This window comes from Tursiops truncatus, chromosome 2, assembly GCF_011762595.2.
Source record: "Tursiops truncatus isolate mTurTru1 chromosome 2, mTurTru1.mat.Y, whole genome shotgun sequence".
NCBI classification, from domain to species: Eukaryota; Metazoa; Chordata; class Mammalia; order Artiodactyla; family Delphinidae; genus Tursiops; species Tursiops truncatus.
Window position 1 is genome coordinate 115,230,495 of NC_047035.1, and position 21,028 is coordinate 115,251,522.

The following is a 21,028-nucleotide window of genomic DNA, read 5'->3' on the forward strand; positions in this document are numbered from 1 at the left end:
GTCTTTTAAAAAAACATTCATGTAGGGCTTACCTCATTTGAGCCTCTCCAGCACTCCCATATAAGGTAGGAATTATCCCTATTTTACAGGTAAGAAAACTGAGGTGCAGAGAGGTTAAATGACCTGCCAAGGAAGGGCACAGAGCTGAGGTCAGATCCACATCTGCCCGGCTTTTTTCTGTGCTCCACCTGCCACTTACCACAGCCACTGGTCCTGCCTCTGGGTGATGTGGGTCTCTGTTACTTAGATCCGATTTCCTGAGGCTGGAGGAGCTCCAGGCTCATGACCCAGTGGCAACCCCCATCCCACTTTCCACACACTTTTCTGTCTCCAGAAAAGCTTTGCTAGCGTGGCATAAGTCTCCTGTGTTTGAGCAGGAGGGTCGAGCCCTGGGACCTTACCACCTTGGGTGACTTGGGAAGGTTGAGAGCTGGCAAAGCTGAGGGACTAGTACCTGGTTTCAAGATTTTAGAATTGGGTCGGCCAGCAGGCTCTCTGGGACAAGTTGATCTCAGTAATTCAAGCCAAAGTGGCCCCAGCTAAAATCCTTTCTCCTGGCCTCAGGTGGGCTAACTTATTATTTTCATTCCTGGTGAGAGTAAATTACAGCAGTATTTCTAGGGAAGTAACTTAATATTTTTCCTGGTAATATTTGAAGAAGCAGCACTGCAGTGTTTCAGAGTATGGACTCTGAGCCAGGCTGCTTGGGTTTTTATATTAGTTTCCTGTTGCTGCTGTAACATTTACCACCAATTTAGGGACCTAAACCATTAGAGATATATCGTTTTGTACCTCTGGAGGTCAGAAGTCTGAAATGGGTCTCATTGAGCTAAAATCAAGACGTCAGTAGGGCTGTGTTCCTTCTGGAGGCTCTTGAGGAGAATCCATTGTCTTGCCTTTTCCAGCTTCTAGAGGCTGCCTGCGTTCTGTATTTCATGATCCCCTTCCGTCTTCAAAGCCAGCAGGGTAGTGTCACTGTGACCTCTACTTCCATCATCACCTCTCCCTTCTCTCACTCTCCTGCCTCCTGCCTCTTTCCTTTATGAGGACTCTTGTGCTTACATTGGGTCCACCCAGATAATCCAGGGTAATCTCCCCATCTCAAGATCCTTAATGTAATCACACCTGTCAAGTCTCTTTTGCCATGTAAGGTACCATATTCAGGTTCCAGGAATTAGTACTTGGATGGGGGCCATTATTCTGCCTACTACAATTTGCACCTAGACTCTACCGCTTACTAATTGTGTGACCTTGGACAAGTTATTGTACCTCTTGCTCAGTTTCCCCATCCTTAAAATAGGGATAATAATAATCCCCACTCCATAGGATTGTTAGGATTAAATGAGTTGATATTTGTCAAATGCTCATAATAGGGTCTGACATAGTAAATGCTATGGAAGTGTCTGCTGGCTAAAATATATTAAATAGATAAAAATATACATACTCTTTGATCTAGCAATCCTATTATTTTGTAATGTATTTCATAGAAACAAAAGGATGCATGCATTAGGCTACAGAAAGCATTGTGCATATTGGGGAAAAATGCACAAACAGGAAATCACTGGAATGTCCATTAACAGGATGAATGAATCAGTGTGGTCCATCTGGAACATAAAGAAGCTATTAACGAGAATACATCAGATCCATACTTGTAGACCTAGAGGAGTGTCCTGAACAAAAGTTCAATTAAAGGAGGAAGTTGCAAAGGTTTAGCATGTTCTTATTTTTTTTTAAGAACATCAACCTGCCCAAAAGTGTTGTAGATATTTGAGCCAATTATTTAAACTCTGAATGTCTTGGTTTCTTTATCTGTGAAATGAGGATAATAGTAATTCTCCCTTAAGAAACTCAACGGAGGATTAAGTGGAATGAAATGTATCAAGTCCTTAGAATTCTGCTAGCAGCAGCATAATCTGCATATCTATGTAAAGCTGTTTGAATAGAGAGAGGTGTGAAGGATGCACCCAGGGTGCTCACCTGGTTGCCTCCGAGGTGGGGAAAGGAAATTCGGAAAGGCTGGGAAGAGATGATTAACTTTCTTGTTGTACGTCTTTGCATTGTTTCACGGATGGAGGCTAGCTATTATTACTTTAGTAACTTTTGATGTTCTAATACGTTTTATTGGTAGTTTGGATACTATCACCATAACCACAAACACTGAATTGAGAAAAGCACGAACGTAGGAACATACCATGATTCAAAAGTTTTGTAATTTTTGAAGGGGAATTTAATAACAAATATAAAGAGAAAAAAAGCAGGCGAGCCCTAAATCAGGCCAGCCCTATGTGTCCGCAGCATCTACTGCCGAGGCTGCTCCAAGCCGCTGTGCTGCTCGTGCGCGCTCCTGGATAGGGGCCACAGCGAGCTCAAGTGCGACATCAGGACGGAGATCCAGCAGCGGCAGGAGGAGCTGGACGTCATGACCCAGGACCTGCAGGAGCAGGACCGCGCCTTTGGCGCGGCGCAGGCGCAAATAACCTCGGCCGTCAACCAGCTGGGCCGCGTGCGCGCGGACATCGAGGAGCAGATCCGCGCGGGCGTGCGTCAGGTGGTGGAGCACGTGCTAGATCAGGAGCGTCAACTGCTGGAGGAGTTGAATGCAGGGTACCAGCGCAATTACGAAGAGATAGCAGGCCAACTGGGCCGCCTGGATGCTGTGCTGCAGCGCATCCGTACGGGCAGCATGCTTGTGCAGAGGATGAAGCTCTATGCTTCCGACCAGGAGATGCTGGACATGCACGGCTTCCTGCGTGAGGCACTCCACCAGCTGCGCCAGGAGGAGCCCCAGAGCCTGCGAGCTGCTGTGCGCACGGACAGCTTCGACGAATTCAAGGTGCGCCTGCAGGATCTCGTCTCTCGTATCACCCAGGGCACAGGTAAGCCACCCTCATGGCTGGCCTGTTTATCGTTTAAGGGCTTGGGCCTTGCCACTGTCCCTTGGGAAAGGCGGGGTAGAGAAGATCAGTTCCGTATGACAGAAAAGGAAACTGGGGTTTTTATTGTCTCTTGGGTTTGATCACATCATAGGTTACAGGGTGCAGGATAAATCTGGGGGAGAGGAGGCACTGACAGGAGGCTGAAGCCACCCAGAGGGGTCACGTTTGACTGATTAACAAGGTCCTGTGGATTAGCTGCGATCTTGTGACGCTAGAGGAAGTTAAGAAACGGCAAAGCTGAGAACCAGACCCTGTATCATTTTAGCCCCAGAGGGACCAACCACTTTAGGAGGTTCTCTTAAGCCACCTGTGTCCAGCAACAGAGAAGTTAACTTGAACATGAGGTATGGGCAGAGGAGCTGAAAACCACTCCCCCTGTCCCCTGTGGTTGGGTGCTTACCCAGAACCATGCTAGGGCTCCATGGAGGAGACCTTTTTCCCCTGGGATGGCCCGCCATCTGGACCAGCTGCCAACCTTTATGGGCCCTGCCTTGTACTGGGCACTTGGGAAGTATGGAGACAGCACACCAGTTCCTGACCTGGAGTTGTCCAGTCCAACTGGGAGACAAGGTTGGGTGGGGCCCATGACATAGCTGAGGAATGAGACAGTGCTTGGCTCTGCAATACAAATCCAGGAGTTGCAGCACCTTTATAGGAGCTGGAGATATCAGGGGGGTTCCAAGAGACACAGGGGGTACACTAGAGGGTCTCCAGGGTGGGGAGGCTTTAATGGCTCTTTGGCAAAATCTCTAGGCTGGACTCTGAGGTCTGGTCAGCTGGGGTGAGGATGCCCTTACTGGGTAAGGGGAGGGAGGCTACAGAATCTGAGAGTTCTCAGGTAGGTGCCAGTGATGGAGACCTTGCTCACTCCTGCCCTTGGAGATAGTGGACGTGGGCTTATAACAGTGCAGTACTAGAGTGAGCATGGACTTAGCCTTCTCCACCTAGGTGGTGACTGTTACCCATGTACAGGAAATGACCTGCATAGAGTTTAAACAGCTTGCCTTGGGTGTTGTAACCGGGAAGTGGCAGAGAAAGGAGTTATTTTATTCTGAAGCATGAGAGATTTAGATTTAATAAAAACAGGGTGCAGGTCAGAAGAGTATCACGGAGCTCTCACTATGCAGAGAAATCAGCGAGCAGTAAACGGTGTTAGGATTGTCCATGCTTTGCCTTGGTGGTAGCCCCAAGATGGAGAGAGCTGTGCTTGGGGTTTGGAGCCAAAGGCAAGCACTCTCTAGTGCTACCTTTCTCTTCCTTCTGGCTGAGTTCATGCCCATTATAGTCAGGGAGCTTTCTTTCCAATTACAGCCCCTCCATGGAGCTTCCCCAGTGCTGCCAGAGGCCCTGGAGAATGGGTCTCCAGGAAAAGCAACGGGAATGTTTCCTTTGTCACTGTCCTGAGACAGGATGCTTCTCACCAGGGATGTCTCTGACCTGCCTGTGACCTTCTCTGTGTTCTCCAGATGCAGCTGTTAACAGGAGAGCCAGCCCAGAAGCTGCCCGCACTCCCAGAGACACTTTTGACGTTGACCCGGTGAGATGGGCTTGAGGTCTGAAGGGGATGTGGTATGTCCTGCCGGTCAGGTGGGTTGGGAGTTCCCCTGTGTAAGGAAGGAAACTGAGTCTTGCTCTCCCTGTGTCTGCAGGCAGTAGAGGAGAGAGAGCACCTGAGAGAGGGACAGCAAGGACCTGGACTGGAGCCTTCAGTGGGAGGGAACAAAGGGCTGGCTGGCTGGCTCTGGGCTCCTAAATGCCAAAGTAGCTCTTGATGGGTTCAGGAGGGGTTAGGCCCAGGGATGGACAGGAGATAAAGGCGGTGGTCGCTGGTAGGCAGGCCCTTGATAGATGCGGCAGATGACCCTCCCCTCCGTGTGCCCCACCCCAGGTATGTGGACCTTCCCCTCGTCTCCCCCAACACATGGATCTTGGAGACAAATGGAGAATGGGGCCAGGAGTCCGACAGTGATCACAGCAGCCTGGGTTCTATCGGTGTGATTTCAGGGCCAGCATAGTTCCAAGGACCATAGTTTTCAGGGTTTGGAAGTGCCCACACTCCCTCTAATGTTGGCATTACCTCTGCAGCACCCCTGACCTGTGGCTGTCCAGCTATCATGCACACCCTCCAGGGACAGGAAGCTCACTCATTCTTGAGGCAGCCACCCCCATCGCTGGACTGCTCTTAGAGTGCGTCCCTGGGTGGAAATGCAGCGGCATCCCTTTAGCCTGTCCTCTTGGATGCTTGCATGCGTGGCTCCTCTCTGCCAGGATAAGCTTCTTCAGTTTCTTCTTGGACCAGGCATCTGGTCTGCTCCCCATCCTGGTCATGCAGGTGTACGTACCTGTTGAGGATCTGGGCCCAGGACTGACTGGTCCTCCATGGAGAGCAAGTCTTAGGGTGAGGGTGTTCAGCCTTTCTAGCTTTGCCATGGCATGGCCTATAGGAGAGAGAGGTTGCTGTACGCTGAGGCAATCAGGAGAGGCTTCCTGTTAGGAGGCAGAACTTAGGATCTGAGAGTTTCAAAGCTAGGAGATATCTTGGATTCTGACCTTCTCTTGTACAGAGGATGAAGCTAAGGCTCCCAGAGAGGGTGTGACTTAACCTGAGGCCACACAGGAAGCTAGGGGCAGGACTTGAAGCCACTTCCTAACTGCCTTGGGTACTGCATTCCCATATACCCATATACAAAAGTAAAAAACACCAGGGGGGAACCTCCCTGGTGGTCCAGTGGTAAAGACTCCACACTTCCACTACGGGGGGGTGCAAGTTCGATCCCTGGTTGGGGGACTAAGATTGCATGTGCCTCACAGCACACCCTAAAAAAATAAATAAATAAAAATAAAATAAGATGGTGCATTAAAAAAAAAAACGATAAAAATAAATAAATAAAATAAAACAAAAACCATTAAAAAAATAAATAAAACCAAAAAACACCAGGGGAGTTCTCTGGTGATCTAGTGGTTAGGATTCCAGGCTTTCACTGCCGTGACCTGGGTTCAGCATCCCGCGAGCCACATGGTACAGCCAAAAAAAAAAAAGTTAAAAAAGGACATTTGAGCCCATTTTTTTAACATGAAAAAAACACATTTTATTGCGCTTAAGTTATAAGAAAATAAAATTTCTAAGTGAATCAAACCATAGACACAATCCCTTTAAAGGTTGTTTTCCTCCATCATGTCAGGTTGTTACATAACTAAAATTAACCAACTTGAATCTGATTGTTTTAAATCAGACTATAAATAAAACAAACCAAAAAATAAACCAGAAGAGGGAAAAAAAGATCACCTAGGATAGTGGTAAACCACTTTCACGGTTCAGCGTGAGTTGTGGCTCTTGGAGAATGAGGCAAACCATTTGACTTTTTCATTCATCTTGTTTGTTTGCGTGCGACGCCTTTGCTACAAAAACTGGATAGTTTCTGCTTTGTCAGTTACTCAGAGCAATAAAACTGTAACAGTTGTTTTCCCAAATACTGTAAAACACTAAGACTGACCAGCAACTTCATTTTGTTTTATATATTTTTAAAATATTTTGTGAGTTTTATTATGTATGTTCATCCATTCACCACAGCCCTCAAAAAGAAAAGTTTCTCTGCAGAACAGGCAGCAACAGCTCTGTTCCAAGGAATGTGTTCTTTTTTTTTTTTTTTTGTGGTACGCGGGCCTCTCACTGTTGTGGCCTCTCCCGTTGCGGAGCACAGGCTCCGGACGCGCAGGCTCAGTGGCCATGGCTCACAGACCCAGCCGCTCCGCGGCATGTGGGATCTTCCTGGACCGGGGCACGAACCCATGTCCCCTGCATCGGCAGGCGGACTCTCAACCACTGCGCCACCAGGGAAGCCCTAAGGAATGTGTTTTAATTTTTACCCAGATAAAAGAAAATAAGCTTTGTACACACACTCAATTCTTTACTTGCAGGCATACTTCACTCCTTATTTTCTGAAACTCTCCCATTCTCAGCCTCATAGAGGCACAGATGGTTCAAGTTTCAGTTCGCCCATTTTTTGGATAAGCAATACAATCACATGGTCAGAAACAAAAACCTAAAAGTAATAACGTCTCTCTCCCACCTTGTCCCCTGTCTGTCCAGTTCTTATACCCATATTCCTATCTTTATTAATTTTTACATATCCTTTCAAAATTACTTTATGTAATTACAAGCAAATATGACTATATATATTTGCTTTCCTTTTTTTTTTTTTGTACAAAAGTGGCACACTACCACATATACATAGTATTGTGCCCTAGGCATAATAGTATTTGGGAATTCTATTTTTTTTAAATTTATTTTATTTTATTTTATTTTTTTGGCTGGGTTGGGTCTTCATTGCTGCGTGTGGGCTTTTCTCTGGTTGCGGCGAGTGGGGGCTACTCTTCGTGGCAGTGCACGGGCTTCTCATTGCAGTGGCTTCTCTTGTTGCGGAGCACGGGCTCTAGGGCGCGGACTTCAGTAGTTGTGGCGCACGGGCTTAGTTGCTCCACGGCATGTGGGATCTTCCCGAACCAGGGCTCAAACCCGTGTCCCCTGCATTGGCAGGCGGATTCTTAACTACTGTGTCACCAGGGAAGCCCCAGTATTGGGGAATTCTTACATTATCAGTAGACAGGGAGCTTCCTGATGCCTTTTTGCATCTGCACAGGGGTCCACTGGTGGATGTAGCATGGTTTATTTTTAGCTGACTCCTTGGCTATTTAGGTTGTTTTGGCATTACAAACAGTGCTAGAATGAAAAATGTCCCCAAAGAAATCATGTGAATGATAGTTGAAAGTGCCCTGGGTCCACAGAGTGCACTGTCTTCCAGGTGCCAGTCGCTGGTTAATGAACAGCAAGAGAGCCCGTACTCTTGTGTGAATAAGGTCTAGGCGTTTTGCCAGGTCTTGTCTTGTGACCTCTCACTACCAGCTACTGAGCAGTTTGAACTTGGAGCCTCAGAAGAATCCTCTTCCTGAAAAGTCTCTTGCTTTCACTTTGGTAATAGGCTTGGGGGTGAGGGTGGATAGAGCTGGGGAATGGAAGTGGGTCACATACCACGCGTGCAAAGGACAGGTGTGGCCGCTTGAGGGTGGCAGGCATGGTCTGGTTGTGCCAGAAGAAAGGCAACACTTGGACCCACATTCCTGCCTTAGGAGGCAGGAACTGGGCTCCTAGAGCCAACACTCATCCCTCTTGAAACTGCTGGTGTACTTTCATCGCCACCCTGTGCCTGTAGGCAGAGAGGATGAAAAACACCAACCGGCTTAACTAGGAGCACGTGGGTGGGACAGTGGCTCGGACATTTTCCCTCCTCTATTTCTCACAGGCTCTTTTTGCAATGACGTCACAATACAATGGAGAAAAAAATAAATTGTTTTAAAACTGTAAAACAACTATAAATCAGGCATCATGACTTTTTTTCTTTACTGAGCCCTCATGTGTGTCCCCTGCTTCATTAACATTGCAGGGGGTGTCAGGGAGGATGGGACGGAGGTGGAGACGAGCCCAGCCCTGTCTTGGGGGAGTTCACAGCCCAGGTGGAAAGAGGTTCTCTTACATGCCAGCAGTTTGCAGAGACACACATGAAGGACAGACTAGGACCTTTTCAACTCTTTAATTTTTAATGGTGATCAAATACATACAACATAAAATTTGCCTAGAAGTGGAATTGCTGGATCATATACTAATTCTGGTTTTAATTTTTGAGGAACCAACGTACGGTTTTCCGTAGTGGCTGCGTCCTATTCTGCGTTGCCACCGACAGTGCACAGCGGTTCCAACTCCTCTACGTTTCTCATTCACACTTTTTTTTTAATAGTGGCCGTCTTAATGAATGTGAAGAGTGGTTTAAAATTTTTGACCACCACCCACTGTAAAAAATATAGTTTACATCTAACCTACAGGGTATACACATGCACATACCTGTAGCTAAAACAGAAGTTTTGCAAAACAAATTACGCTTATAAACATGGGAGGTACTCTAATTTTCTGTTCTGTACTATTCCATGTAATACAAAAAAACGCTAGTCATGACATTGCTTTCATGGTCCACTCGTGGGTCACAACTGTAGCTTGCAGAACACTGGCACAGGGAGTGCTGTGGAGATTGTGTACTTTCCCTAGAGGCCTGGGAGAATATGACCTGGGAGATCATCCCCTCGCCCCTTCCCACACACAGGTGCGCTCTCTGATCTGGCTCTCCTCCCCTTCTGTAAAGATGTTGAGAAAAAGAAACCCGGGAAACAAGGAGGAGGGAAGGAAATCAGTCCATTATAGCCAATGATTTGGGAGCCCACATTTCACATGAAAGCACTCGATACCAAGAAGAGCCCCACCTCAGGGTCCCGGTCCCCAGCACATGGCCTGTCGTGCGGGGCTTTCCCTGCCTTCCCCAGCCTGGGCTCGGCCAGGTAATCCCTGCTGTTCACCCCGTGAGGGTGGGCCTGACCATGTCGCCCACCACATGGGAGGGACAGAGCTTGTCCTGAGGAAGGCACATCCCTGGCCTCATCCTCGTACAGCCCAGTGCCTGGCTTTTCTCTGCTCAACCCAGAGCCCCCTCCAGCTGTGTGGGAATCCCCTTCCTTCACTGGGTGGGCCGACCGCAGGCTCCTGATGGGTGGTCATCCGCTGAGCGCACAGGGCCTGTGAGGTGCCAAGGGGTCAGGATTGCAGGCAGGAGTGGCAGGCCAGGGCCCCTGGATTGAGCCCCGGAGGCTGGGCCTCCCCTTTCGGAGGGACACTCCCCACGTCACCCACTTGGTTTCAGCAAAAGGTCCGGCTTATTCTTCAGTGTCACACGGTAGAGAAAGATGGTGCAGAGGGATGTTAAAGGATACAGTCGGTGCAGGAAGGGAACTTGCATTTCAAAAACACGATTCAAGCCCTGGTCCAGGCCCTTATTAGGTATGTGACCTTAGGAAATCACTTCACCTCTTTGTGCCTTGGTTTCCTTCTCTGTAGATAGGCAATAATCGTAATATAGTACCATCCTCTTTTTTTTAACGATAATTTTATTGTAAAATTCACATAAGAAAATTCACCATTTTAACTATTTTAAAGTGTACAATCCAGTGACATTTAGTACACACAGTCTGGTACAACCATCCCACCTCTAGTTCCAGAGTACTTTCATTACCACAAAAGGAAACCCAGTACCCATGAAGCAGTCACTCCTCACTTCCCCTCCCCCAGCCCCTGGCAACCACCAATCTGCTGTCTCCGTGCATTGGCACCTCTGAATATTTCACATAAATGGAATCATACGGTATGTATTCTTCTGTGGCTGGCTTTTCACTTAGCCTGATGTGTTCAAGGTTCATCCACGTTGTGTGTGTCGGAACTTTATTCCTTTTTATGGCTGGATAATATTCCCCTGAATGGCTGTCCCACATTTTGTTTATCCATTCATCAGCTGATGGACGTTTGGGTTGTTTCCACCTTTTGGCTATTGTGAACAGGTGACAGGGAGGCCAGTGTCAGCTCAGTGGAAGGATTTCCTCCCTGTTATGATTTTGCAGCTGGAGACGAACTGCTTCCATTAGTAGTGAGCACTTTGTCCCTGGAGTTGTCTAGGCTGGGCCTGTTGTCACACGAGCCTTGAATTGTTGGGCAGTGTGATCCCTGAGGTCATCTTTCAGCCCCGTTAGGATGCACAGGCATTGAAGTGGTCCCTGGATGCCAGCACCTCAGGGTCACAAGGGAGTGAAGTCATGGAGGCTGTGGGGAGGATTTCTGGTCCCCAGTAGGCTCTGGGCTTTGGACTGGGCAGCCTGCACCTGTTTCTGGGTGAGGCCTTGGGGACTGGGCTGACCCCAGGCCTGGGGACCTGGCCCTTGTCCTGCTGCCTGGTCGTTTCTGACTACCCTCATTTCCTGACTTTGCAGCCAGAGGAGGCGCAGAGGGCCCAGGTGCAGGCCCCAGGATTGACTGTGGTACAGCCGGTGCCAGGGGCACACCCTGTGCCAGTGTACGCCTACTCCATCAAAGACCCCTCCTGCAGAGAGGTAAGGTTCTCCCCCGCCCTCCCCTCCCCTCCCGAGGGCCCAGATCCTCCTAGGCGGTAAGAGGTGGAGCTGAAGTGAGAATCCAGACCTCAATAGGCACCTACTCTACGCTCTCCTGCTCTTGGTTGCCCTGTCAGGAAGCTCCTCTCCAAGCATGAGCCCCTCCCAGGGCAGTCAGAGGCCAGCAGAGGTCAGTGGTCAGTGGTCACTAGCAGGGCCAGTGTGCATGCTGACCTGGGAGGCCATCCTTTATAGAGAGGCGTGATCTGAGTGGCAGATAGCAGAGAGAAGAGCAGGAGCAAAGGGCACGGGGGGCACATGTTCCTGCCACCAGGTCTGGTCTCTGCCCGCTGCCCCAGTGGGAGGCTCCTGACCCTACCCTGTGACTCCCCGCTGCACAGGAGGTCTCCAACACAGCCACACCACAGAAGAGGAAGTCCTGCCAGACCGAGTGCCCCAGGAAGGTCATCAAGATGGAGTCTGAGGAGGAGAAGGAGTCAAGGTTGGCTCGGAGCTCCCCTGAGCAGCCCCGGCCCAGCACCTCCAAGGCAGTCTCGCCACCCCACCTGGACAGGTCCCCCAGCCCCAAGACCCCCGTCATAGGAAATGAGACCTTCCTGCCCGACAGCAACCATGCGACCAGCGACCCTGGGGAGGCAGGTAGGGAGGTGCGTGGGCAGCAGAGGCTGAGGCCTGCACGCTGTCCTCCAGGGGCTGGGTGGGACCCCTCTTCTGCATCCTGACCCTCCCCACGGAGCCCAAAGCCAACAGCATTCCCTGTGTGTCCCGCCCTCAGCTGCCACCAGACGGGGAAGGGAGAGCCCAGGGTTTGTCTGGGGGATGAGAGTGGATAGTTCAGCTAGCCTGTGTTTTGCTGGGATGCCAGTGAGACGAGCGTGACGGGCCAAAGACCACATCTCCTTAGTTCCTTCCCCTAACACAGTCTTCGCACTCTTACAGAACCCAGCACTATGCCTCTGCATGGGGTGGGTCTCCCCAAGAAATGTTTGTTGGTGGGTGCCTGGTATGTGCCCAGAGAGGACTTGGGTAAAGTCCACACCCATCGGTTCCCCAATTTTTCTGCCACCTGCCTAAGGTACCTCGTTTGTCCTAGATACCTTTTACGGCCCCTGCCAGAGAGGGAGTCCTTTCATGTGAGTTGAGGTCAGCCCATAGAATTCTGGAATGTTCAAGACAGTTCTTCCTGGATCTGTTTTACCCAGAGTCCAGCTTTATTTTCATTCTAGGTCCCACACTGACCCCTGTTCCTGGTCACACTGAACCCCGACCCTGGTCACACACTCAGCCCTGACTGTTAATCCTTGCTCACAAATACTATTGGTAATCAGAAGGTTTATGATTAACCTAGATAAAGTATCTTTTTTTAAAACTAATTAAGTTGTTTCTTTATTTATTGGCTGCGTTGGGTCTTTGTCGCTGCACACAGGCTTCCTCTAGTTGTGGCAAGCGGGGGCTACTCTTCATTCTGGTGCGCGGGCTTCTCATTGTGGTGGCTTCTCTTATTGCGGAGCACGGGCTCTAGGCGCGCAGGCTTCAGTAGTTGTGGCACGTGGGCTCAGTAGCTGTGGCTCGTGGGCTCTAGAGCGCAGGCTCAGTAGTTGTGGTGCACGGGCTTAGTTGCTCCGGGGCATGTGGGATCTTCCGGGACCAGGGCTCAAACCTGTGTCCCCTGCATTGGCAGGCGGATTCTTAACCACTGCGCCACCAGGGAAGCCCGATAAAGTATCTTTTAACTCAAACGTCTTGTGGCTTACGGAGCTGAGAAGTGGAACAAACCAGTGTGCCGCTTTAGGACGGCCAAAGGTTCCAAACCAGGTGGTGCTTGTCACGCCCCCTCCACAGGTAGTAAATTCTGAATCACTCCAGGGCCAACAGCTGAATTAAGCGTTCACAGGCAAGGCACAGTACGCAGTGATGGAAGTCCACCTTGAATAACCCCTCTGCACAAGCAGATGCACGCTGGCACACACGCTGAACGTTCACATCCCCCGTTGCAGGGCACACGTCACCCACCCCGTTCACTGGCCTGCAAGGATTCCCACGGGAGAACACCCTGGGCCCCGTCCACGGGCATCCCTGGCAGGCCCTAACGTTGTCTCCCCTACCCCGTTTCAGAGGAGCGTGTCGTGGTGATCAGCAGCTCGGAAGACTCAGATGCCGAAAACTCGGTGAGTGGCTCAGAAGTTTGGCTTAGGACTCCTGCCTCCCCCCATTCCAGGTCCCAGGGGCCGCAGCCACAGCAGGTGACTCTCAGACTCGCGTTGCGCCTGGGGAATTTACCAGCAAGGCAGTGAGTCCTGAGCTGTCTAGAGGATAGTCTCCAAATGCCAGCTGTGGTCTGGACCGCTCTGACCCTCCCTCCATACCAGGGCAGCAGCCTTCAGTAATCACATGTACTCTTCTGAAAAGCTGGGAGCGGGCTTCCTTCCAGGGCTCTGTCTCATTTCTGGACTAGCCAATGCCTGTGTCTGGAGCTTCCTTATGCGTTTCCTGCCCTCTTAAGTCCTCGGTGAGGAGGGCGGACAAGCGTTCATTCCCTGGTTAATGGCAGCTGTTGAGGGCTCTCTGGGGGTGTGAGGGCGCAGGGCAGCCCCATGCAGGGCCCAAACAAGCACGTGGTGACTCCATGTAAGAAGAACTTCTTTAAAACCATCCCACAATGGAACAAGCGACCTTACGGGTTGTGACCCTTCTGTCCCTGGAGGTTTGTTAATGGAGGCTGGGCTGTCACCTGTCCAGGGGCAGAAGGGATCGGAATAGAATGGAAGGTTGGACTGGGTGGCCCCTGAGGTCCCTTCCAGCCCTCAGTCTGAGGTTCTGTGTTGGAAAGCGTATGGAGCCCACGGAGACCGTCGCACCTCCCTCCTCGCCAGCCCAGCCTACGCCGAGAGCTCGCCGAGCGTCCCACCCCTGCTGGGCCTCTCTTCTGCCCCGTGGCACATGCCGACCCCCCGCTTGGCCTCCCCACCATCCTGCAGAGCAAGCTGCCGTCCCTGATGCTGTGTGTCCCGGACAGCCTGCCGCTCACCAGGAGCAAGCTGCCGTCCACCGTGGGATCAACTTCCTATCACGCAGAGCACAAAGAAACCCGCGCCTTCGCCATATCTTACGCCTGCCCCTCAGAGTGTATTGTGCCCCCATGTGGACTTGTTCTCCCTCCCAAGGGCCAGTCCAGGCCCCCACCCCGGCCACCACCGGGACTCCCAGCCAACCTGCTGGTCCCCAGGAGTGTCCCGCCCGCCTCACAACGGCCAACAGCCAACCCCGCCGGGCGGGACGGGCAGCACGATCCCGCGGCCGCTCCCTCCGGGGCTCCTCGCGCGTGGCCCAGTGGCTCAACAACTTCTTTGCCCTTCCGCTGTCCTCTGTGGCTCCCCAACTTGATGCCTCTCTCAGGGCGGGGGTCGGGGGAGGCAGAGCACCCCAGGCTCTTGGAGCAGGAGTCTCTCCTGGGGACTCTGGCAGAGCCCCCATGGAGAATCCCCAAGTCCAGGTCCCACTGGAAGTCCCTCCAAATGCATTCCCACCACCCCACCCTCCAAATAGGCCTCCCACGAGCACGGGCCCCCCGCAGACAAGCCTCTGAGAGCCCAAGTGCCTCCCTCCTCTGCAGCCCTGACCCTGGTCACCTTCCTCTTGTAACCTTGTGGCCAACACACCCCCTCTGCTCCCCAAGCCCCTCCACCCTGCTACCCAGCCCAGCCCACGCAGCTGAAGGCCCTACACACAGTAGGCATCCAGTACATAATCAGAGAGTGAACAAGGGCATGAATGGCTCCATGGACCTCTGGGTAAAGAGACAAGTCCTCCCCAGCCATGGGGGTGTGACTGAGATTCAGGCCCTTGTTCCTCACATCCTCAGGCCTCTTTGCCCAGGACAAGGAAGCTTCTCTCACCCTTTGCACCTCCCACTGCCCCATCCCCCCACCCCAAGCCTTCCCACTGGGCCTCCGCCAGGGCCAGGATGTAAGCCCGACGAGGGCAGTCGCTCCCAGGCCCTGGCAGGTGCGGCTGCTCAATAAATACTTGTTGAACGATCACCCTTGCAAACCCTTCTTCCATGACCATCAGATTCCCTGCTGGGCTTAGCCCTTCCCTGCAGGTGTTTTTTGTCTCCTCCCTGCACTGACGCTTGGTTCACCTGGGGGGCTGCTATGTCCCTCTTTCCCCCACATCCTGGGAGCATCAGAGGTGGGAGGTAGGATCCAGGCCCTCTGTGCCTCCTGTTTGGGTCCCACCGTCTGGCAAGATCCCCTGTGCCTTTGAGGTTTGGGCTCTCCAGATGAACCCCACTTGCCCCAGCTCATCTCAGACATTCTCCTGCCTTCCCCCACGTAGGAAGACTGCCTCCTAGGTTTCCTCTCCCCACGCAGGTCCAGCCTTCCTGGGTGACTTCAACATCCACCACCCTGGTCTCTCCTCACCTTGAGCTTTCAGGGATCTTTGCCCCATTCCCCTGCAGCTGCCAATCCCATCCCCCATGCCCCCTCCCCCCAGACCTCGCCATCACTGAGAACTTTCCATCTCTAAACTGTCCCACGCAGACTCTGACCACAGCCTCCTGCTTGAGCTCTCAACCCGTTCCTTCCAGGACCTCTGCCCTCTCCCTCCCAGCTCCTTCTGCCTCTGCCTCCTGCCCACCAGCCAGCAAGGTCCCCCATTTCAGCCAGCCTTTCACCAGGATCTCAGTGCCCTGCCTCCCTCACCCGCCGGCCTCCTGGTAGCCTGTCCTCCAAAGACAACCCTGGAAGGATTTGGTAGCATTCCCCTGCTCCACGCCGCCACCAGGAGGCCGACTTGTGTTGGAGAAAAGTCAAGGCGAGGAAAGCTACAAATGATTGTCTCCTGGGCTCCCTGGCTTCCTGCCTCAGCACGCCGCTCGGCTCTCCACGGCCCCTCGCTGCACCTCCACTTCCCTAGCTCTGGTCCCTCATCCCCGACCCGCTCGCTCTTGCCAGGTGGCTGCACCTTCTGCCCTCGGAGGTTGACAGGTGGCATGGGAGCAGCCCCCGTCTCGCTCTCTGATGACAGATTGACCCGACCTGGTTACATCCTTCCCCCATTCCTTCTGTTAGGGTGGTGGGGATGGCCACCTCCCTGTAGGACCCACTCCCCCTCTTCCTGGCCCCACCCTCCTGTCTCCTTGGGAGCCTACTGCATCTCCCCATGCTCATCTGTGTCTTCAAACACTTTCTATGGGCTACAGCTAGGCACCCTGAAGAAAGTCTGTCCTATCTCGGCAACCCCCACCCCGGACCTTCACCCCCTTGGTGCTCCTTCCTCACCCCACTCCCCTGCCCTTCCCCACCATGCCAGTGAGCCCTGCCACCAGCGCCAAGGTAACCTCCACACCTCCGAGTCCAGTGGTCGCCTTCAGTCCTAACTCCCCGAAAGACTCTGCTTCCCTTGGGTTCAGGACACTTCCTCCTGCAGCTCTGGCTGCTCCTCCCTACTCCCCCTTCAGGTCTCTGTGTTCTTTTAACTGTTGTTCTCTGGCTTAGGTCTGGGCCTTCTTCTCTTTCTAGTCTGTGTACTCCCCCCCCCCCCCACTCCCCGTGATCTCAGCCACACCCACGTCTTCACTATGGGCTCATGCCCGCAGGACCAACAGGGCCAATGGCGTCCTGACAGCTCCACTCAGATGCCCCATAGAAGCCTCGAACTCACCTCTCCTCCTCTCCTCTCAGTAAATTGCACCATCTGCCTAGTTACAGAATCCAAGACCCCAGAGCTGCCCAGGACCCCCCCTGTGCTTTTTATTATTCCTCACAGGCAATCACTTTTTGAGTCTTTCCATGTTCTAAATTCCTCTGAAATCTGGACACTTCTTTCTATTCCATAATCTTGATAAAATTAAAACAAGACTGACCTTGGGTAGAGACAGAAACCTGGGAAGGAAAGAGCGAGAAAAGGATCGGAACGCCCTTAGTCCTGCCAGACGTCATGAGTGCCAGGTGGAGGCACTGAAACCAGCAATATTTTGGGGGTGGGGTGGGACGGGGGTGGTTCGTCTAGTGCTCGGCTGTCAGCAAGGAGCCACTGGATGATATCTGAGGTTGATCGACTCAGGAAGGAGAAGCACATTTCGGGTTAGGAAGAATTAGACGATTAGAAGCAGCTGCTCACCTTTGGCGAGCCAGTCTGGAGGCAAGAGAGCCAGAGGATCACTGCCTTTGTGTAGGGCTTCTTCAGACAAGTTTTTCAAATCAACCATTACACGAGTCCAAAACTTGTCAGGGGAAAAAAAAAATTAAAAAGAACACAAGTTAGATCCCCCTAAGTAGGTGCATCTCTCACCCACCTTCCATACCCCCTTCCAGATCCCTGGTGCTCCCAGAGTTCTTTGGAGGAAGGGAGCAGGGCCACATTTGCAGGGTGCTCCAGACTCCCCTGTCCTCCCCTCCCTGCAGCCTTTATCTAACCTGCCAGTGTGTGAGAGCTGTAGAAAACTGGTCTGCTAAGATACTGTGTTTCCAAGTGTACCAGGGTGTGTAGGCCCCCTGCTCGGGCTGCAGCTGTGTCAGTGGCTGGAATCGAGACGTGGGGGGCAGGTCGGTTCTGGCACAGACCTGGCGTGGTGGGCAGGGCTGGGGAGAGGCTGCCTGGGCAGCAGGGGTGCTCTGTAGGAGACCTCGCCCCTGCCGGGAGAGGCAGTGGGGCTGTAGTCTTGGGGTGGAGGGGCAAGACACAGGTCTGATGCTGGAGACCTGGAGTGAGGACTGTGCTTAAAAATGAGGTGGGTCAGACACATGTCTGCTGCGGGCCCTGTGTTAACGGATCCGAAGCAGAAAAAGATAGATGCTCTCATCCACTCTTCGGACGGAAGACTCACCCCAGTGCCCGATAGCAGCAGGACCAAGTGGAATCAGCAGGCGGCCTAGCCGAGGGGGCAGCCCCCGGCAGGAGTGGCAGTGGTGACCGGCAGTGGAAGGGAGGCCTGTGGGGAGCACCTGATCCAGGGGAGGGACCGTGATGCTGGTGAATGAGTGTATCAGAAAAGTAAACAGGTGCTCAGCTGCGAAGATGGGAGCCGTGTCCTCCAATGGGCAGCAGCAGCCTGCAGAGCAGTGGGCAGAGGGCAGTAGGGGCCACAGGCTGGCTAATGGGATCGTTTAGGTTAACAGATAACATGTGAAGTATCTCTGGGGCCTTCAGGCTTTGCAAGAGCTGTGGTTTTGTGTCTGCAAAATACACCAGTGTGTGTCTTGCCCCACTGATCCCAGCTGTTGCTTCAGCTCGGGTGCTAAGAAGGTTCCTCAGGAGCTGCGGACTCTCGATTAGTATTAATGTCAGATACTAGACAGGTATCTTCAGGTGAGGATGTTAAATATCAAAGAGTTTGGCTCCTGTCTGATTTGCTGATGCCCGAACGTGGAATACATCAGTCATTAGGACAGTGGTTGCCAATCCTGGCTGCACACTGGTGTCACTTGGGGGGTTTTAACCAAGGACAGATTCCTGGGTCCCATCCCCCAGAGATTCTAACTGACTTGGTCTGGGGTGCAGCCTGGACGTCAAGATTTTTTTAAGCTGCTATGCACAACCAAGGTAGAGACTCACTAAATTGGGGGAGTCAATTGCACATCTGTGTCAGAGGAATGCCGCCCCTTTCTATACGTATCAGCCTTGAGCAGAGGTGAGGTGTACATTGCTGGGCTATGATCCAGGTGTGGAGGGGAAATACTGGCTCTTCCCAGATAAACCTCCTAGACTTCTGGAAGGTGATGTCAACCCAGCTGCTTCTTCTGAGCACCTTGGAATGGCCGTTACACCTGCTGTGTTGAGTTGGGATGTGACTGATCTGCTAAGTTGACTGTGATGAAGATAAGTGAAATAGAGCTCATGAACCCGATTGCCTGTGTGTCCTAGTTGCCTGTGTAGCCCGAAAAGAATCCCAGATCCCACGTGGCTCAGTCTGAACACAGTTTTGCAGTCAAAGAAACACAGTCCATTAACCAAGTGTCCAGTATTTACTCACATCTTTCAGAGACCATTACAGGGGATCCAACTCCTAGCTCACAGCAGCACTCCTTAAACCCTCCACCACTTCACTCCAGCCCTCACCATCTGCCACTCCCTGGTCCCTCAAAGCCTCATCCCACTTTTCACTTAAGAGTCCTCACACATGGGCTCTGGTCCCTTCCCCACTCCAGTTCCTTCTGCTGCCATCCCTTTCCCTTCCAAGCAAATCTCAGCTTTTTCCGATGAAAGGCCCTCTCCTAGATTCTTGGGTTCTGGTCTCTGCCACTCTCCCTCTCTATCCCCCCCTCCCCATTATCCTGATTGTGGAATAAGGTCGGGAAGTGGCAGTGTCGGGGTGTGGAACAGGGGCAGAAAATGAGCAGGGCCAGAAAGACATCCTGCCCTGGAGCCTCTATGTGCTGATTCTGTTAAGTCTGGGTCTTTAAAAAAAAGTCTTTTTTAATTGTGTCAGTACTTCCCAGCTGTACTGCTGGGATTTAAGGCAGGGAGGGGGAATTGCCTTTACACCTGGCTGGCGTTCAGTGGGAGGCATTCCAGTGAGACCAGTCCCATGGGGTAGCCATACTTGATGGAAGTTCTCAAGGACAAGAGGAATCTGGGAGGAAAAGGAGTCACGGCTGGAAGATTCAACCCTCCTTCCCTCGACAACTCAGTGGAAAGGAGTGTCCTTTTATGAAGGGAGCAAGCAGGTCTTCAGTAAGTTCAGGACGAAGGATATTTCCATGACTATAAAAGAGAAAATGACCCCAGGACCATGGGAGGCTCTTAAAAAATGAGGTTCTCATGGCTATCATAGATGACCCTGGTATAAAGATGGGGGAGTTAGCTCAAGGATGCAGGTGTGCTGCTTGCCAGGGAGCTCAACCCTTGGAGGAGAATATCTGAAGAGAAGACTCTGGCCCTGCAGCCTGAAGAGACGGTACCAGAAGACAGATGGAAGCACCCTGGGCCACTGCAAGGGCTTCTGCAGTTTAGAGCAAAGAGAAGAAGGAAGAAGGGAAAGCCCAGCGTACTGTGTCGGTGGGTGGCAGAGAGGACTTGGCCAAGGGGACAGCTCTTCAGCCGAAGCCCAGGGGAGGCCATAGCAAGGGGAGTCCAGCTCTTCCCACCAGCCCAAGTGTGAGAGCACCCCAGCCTTGTGATCAGAACAGGCACTGGAAGATTGGAGATAGAAAACAACTTGATTCTCCCATGGGGGAAGAAAGCGGCGTCTCCTGTCTACAGGCTAGCAACTTTAAGGAAGACTCCTGGAGAAGGCTCCTCATAGGGAGGCAAGGGAGCCGTGACAGCGAGACAGAGACTCAGAGCAACACAGGCCAGATGGATGTATGGTCAAATGGAGAATACAGATATGCAAGGCATATCTTTTGTCAAATTAGGGCCTCAGGTATAAAGTCCCAGAACTCACAGGCTGCTCTAAGCAACACCAGCTCTAGATGGACTCATAGTGAATGTCTGTTTCTATCAGTGACTAGGAGGAAGTTGGTGAGCCTGGGGTAGGGCTGTGAAAGGCAAATACAGATCAGCCCCTCTCAGGAAGCACATTTTAATTGTGATTAGTAAAGACTTTGCTCTTGGCTGAAGTTTTGGTAAAACAAATGTTTCACCTGGAGGGTGGAAGGGCCTAAGTATGCTAATTCTGCCCCAGACCAGGGACGTTAGCCAGAGGCCAGAGTTCAGGGAGGCCTCAGATGGCCCCACGTGGGGCTGACTCCATCAGCCACCAGGGACAGTCCCTAAGGGGGAACGATCGAGGTCTTCTCTGGACTCTGTCCCAGCAGTGCCCCCAGCTGGCCCTGTGACATTGGCCCTGTCCCTCCCAGTGTCTGGTTAGTGTCCACAGGTGGCATTCACAGGAGGTTCTGAGCAGGCCACCGAAGACTGAACGTCTGGCTTTGGCAGGTGTGCAATTTACATTATGAAAGACTCCACCCCTCTCTCTAGTCCCAGCCCCGGGGTTTAAACTCTTCTAGCCAGAGCTCTTCCCCAGCCCCAAGGCCTTGCAACAGTGTTCTTGCCTTGGTGAGGGAGAGAACAGACCCTCAGGTGCCAGCCTGGAGGAGGCCTGGCCTCCAGCTTCCCTAAGCACCATCTCCTGGACGCCAGAC

The 21,028-nt window shown here is 52.2% G+C and overlaps 1 protein-coding gene across 11 annotated transcripts in view; it reads left to right on the forward strand.

Moving 5' to 3' along the window:
• Positions 1–21,028, forward strand: part of PML (PML nuclear body scaffold) — a 45,711-nt gene that overhangs the window by 18,190 nt on the left and 6,493 nt on the right. For 3 of the 11 annotated variants that reach the window (XM_033851970.2, XM_073801234.1, XM_033851974.2), the window contains exons 3-7: positions 2,296–2,876; positions 4,403–4,473; positions 10,797–10,916; positions 11,318–11,576; positions 13,053–13,105. In XM_033851970.2, coding sequence (XP_033707861.1) covers positions 2,296–2,876; positions 4,403–4,473; positions 10,797–10,916; positions 11,318–11,576; positions 13,053–13,105 — 1,084 coding nt within the window. Of the gene's footprint in view, positions 1–2,295; positions 2,877–4,402; positions 4,474–4,585; positions 5,869–10,796; positions 10,917–11,317; positions 11,585–13,052; positions 13,106–13,676; positions 14,978–21,028 lie in introns of those variants that run through there. The other 8 variants (XM_033851971.2, XM_033851973.2, XM_019949547.3 and 5 more) reach the window with 8 other exon arrangements.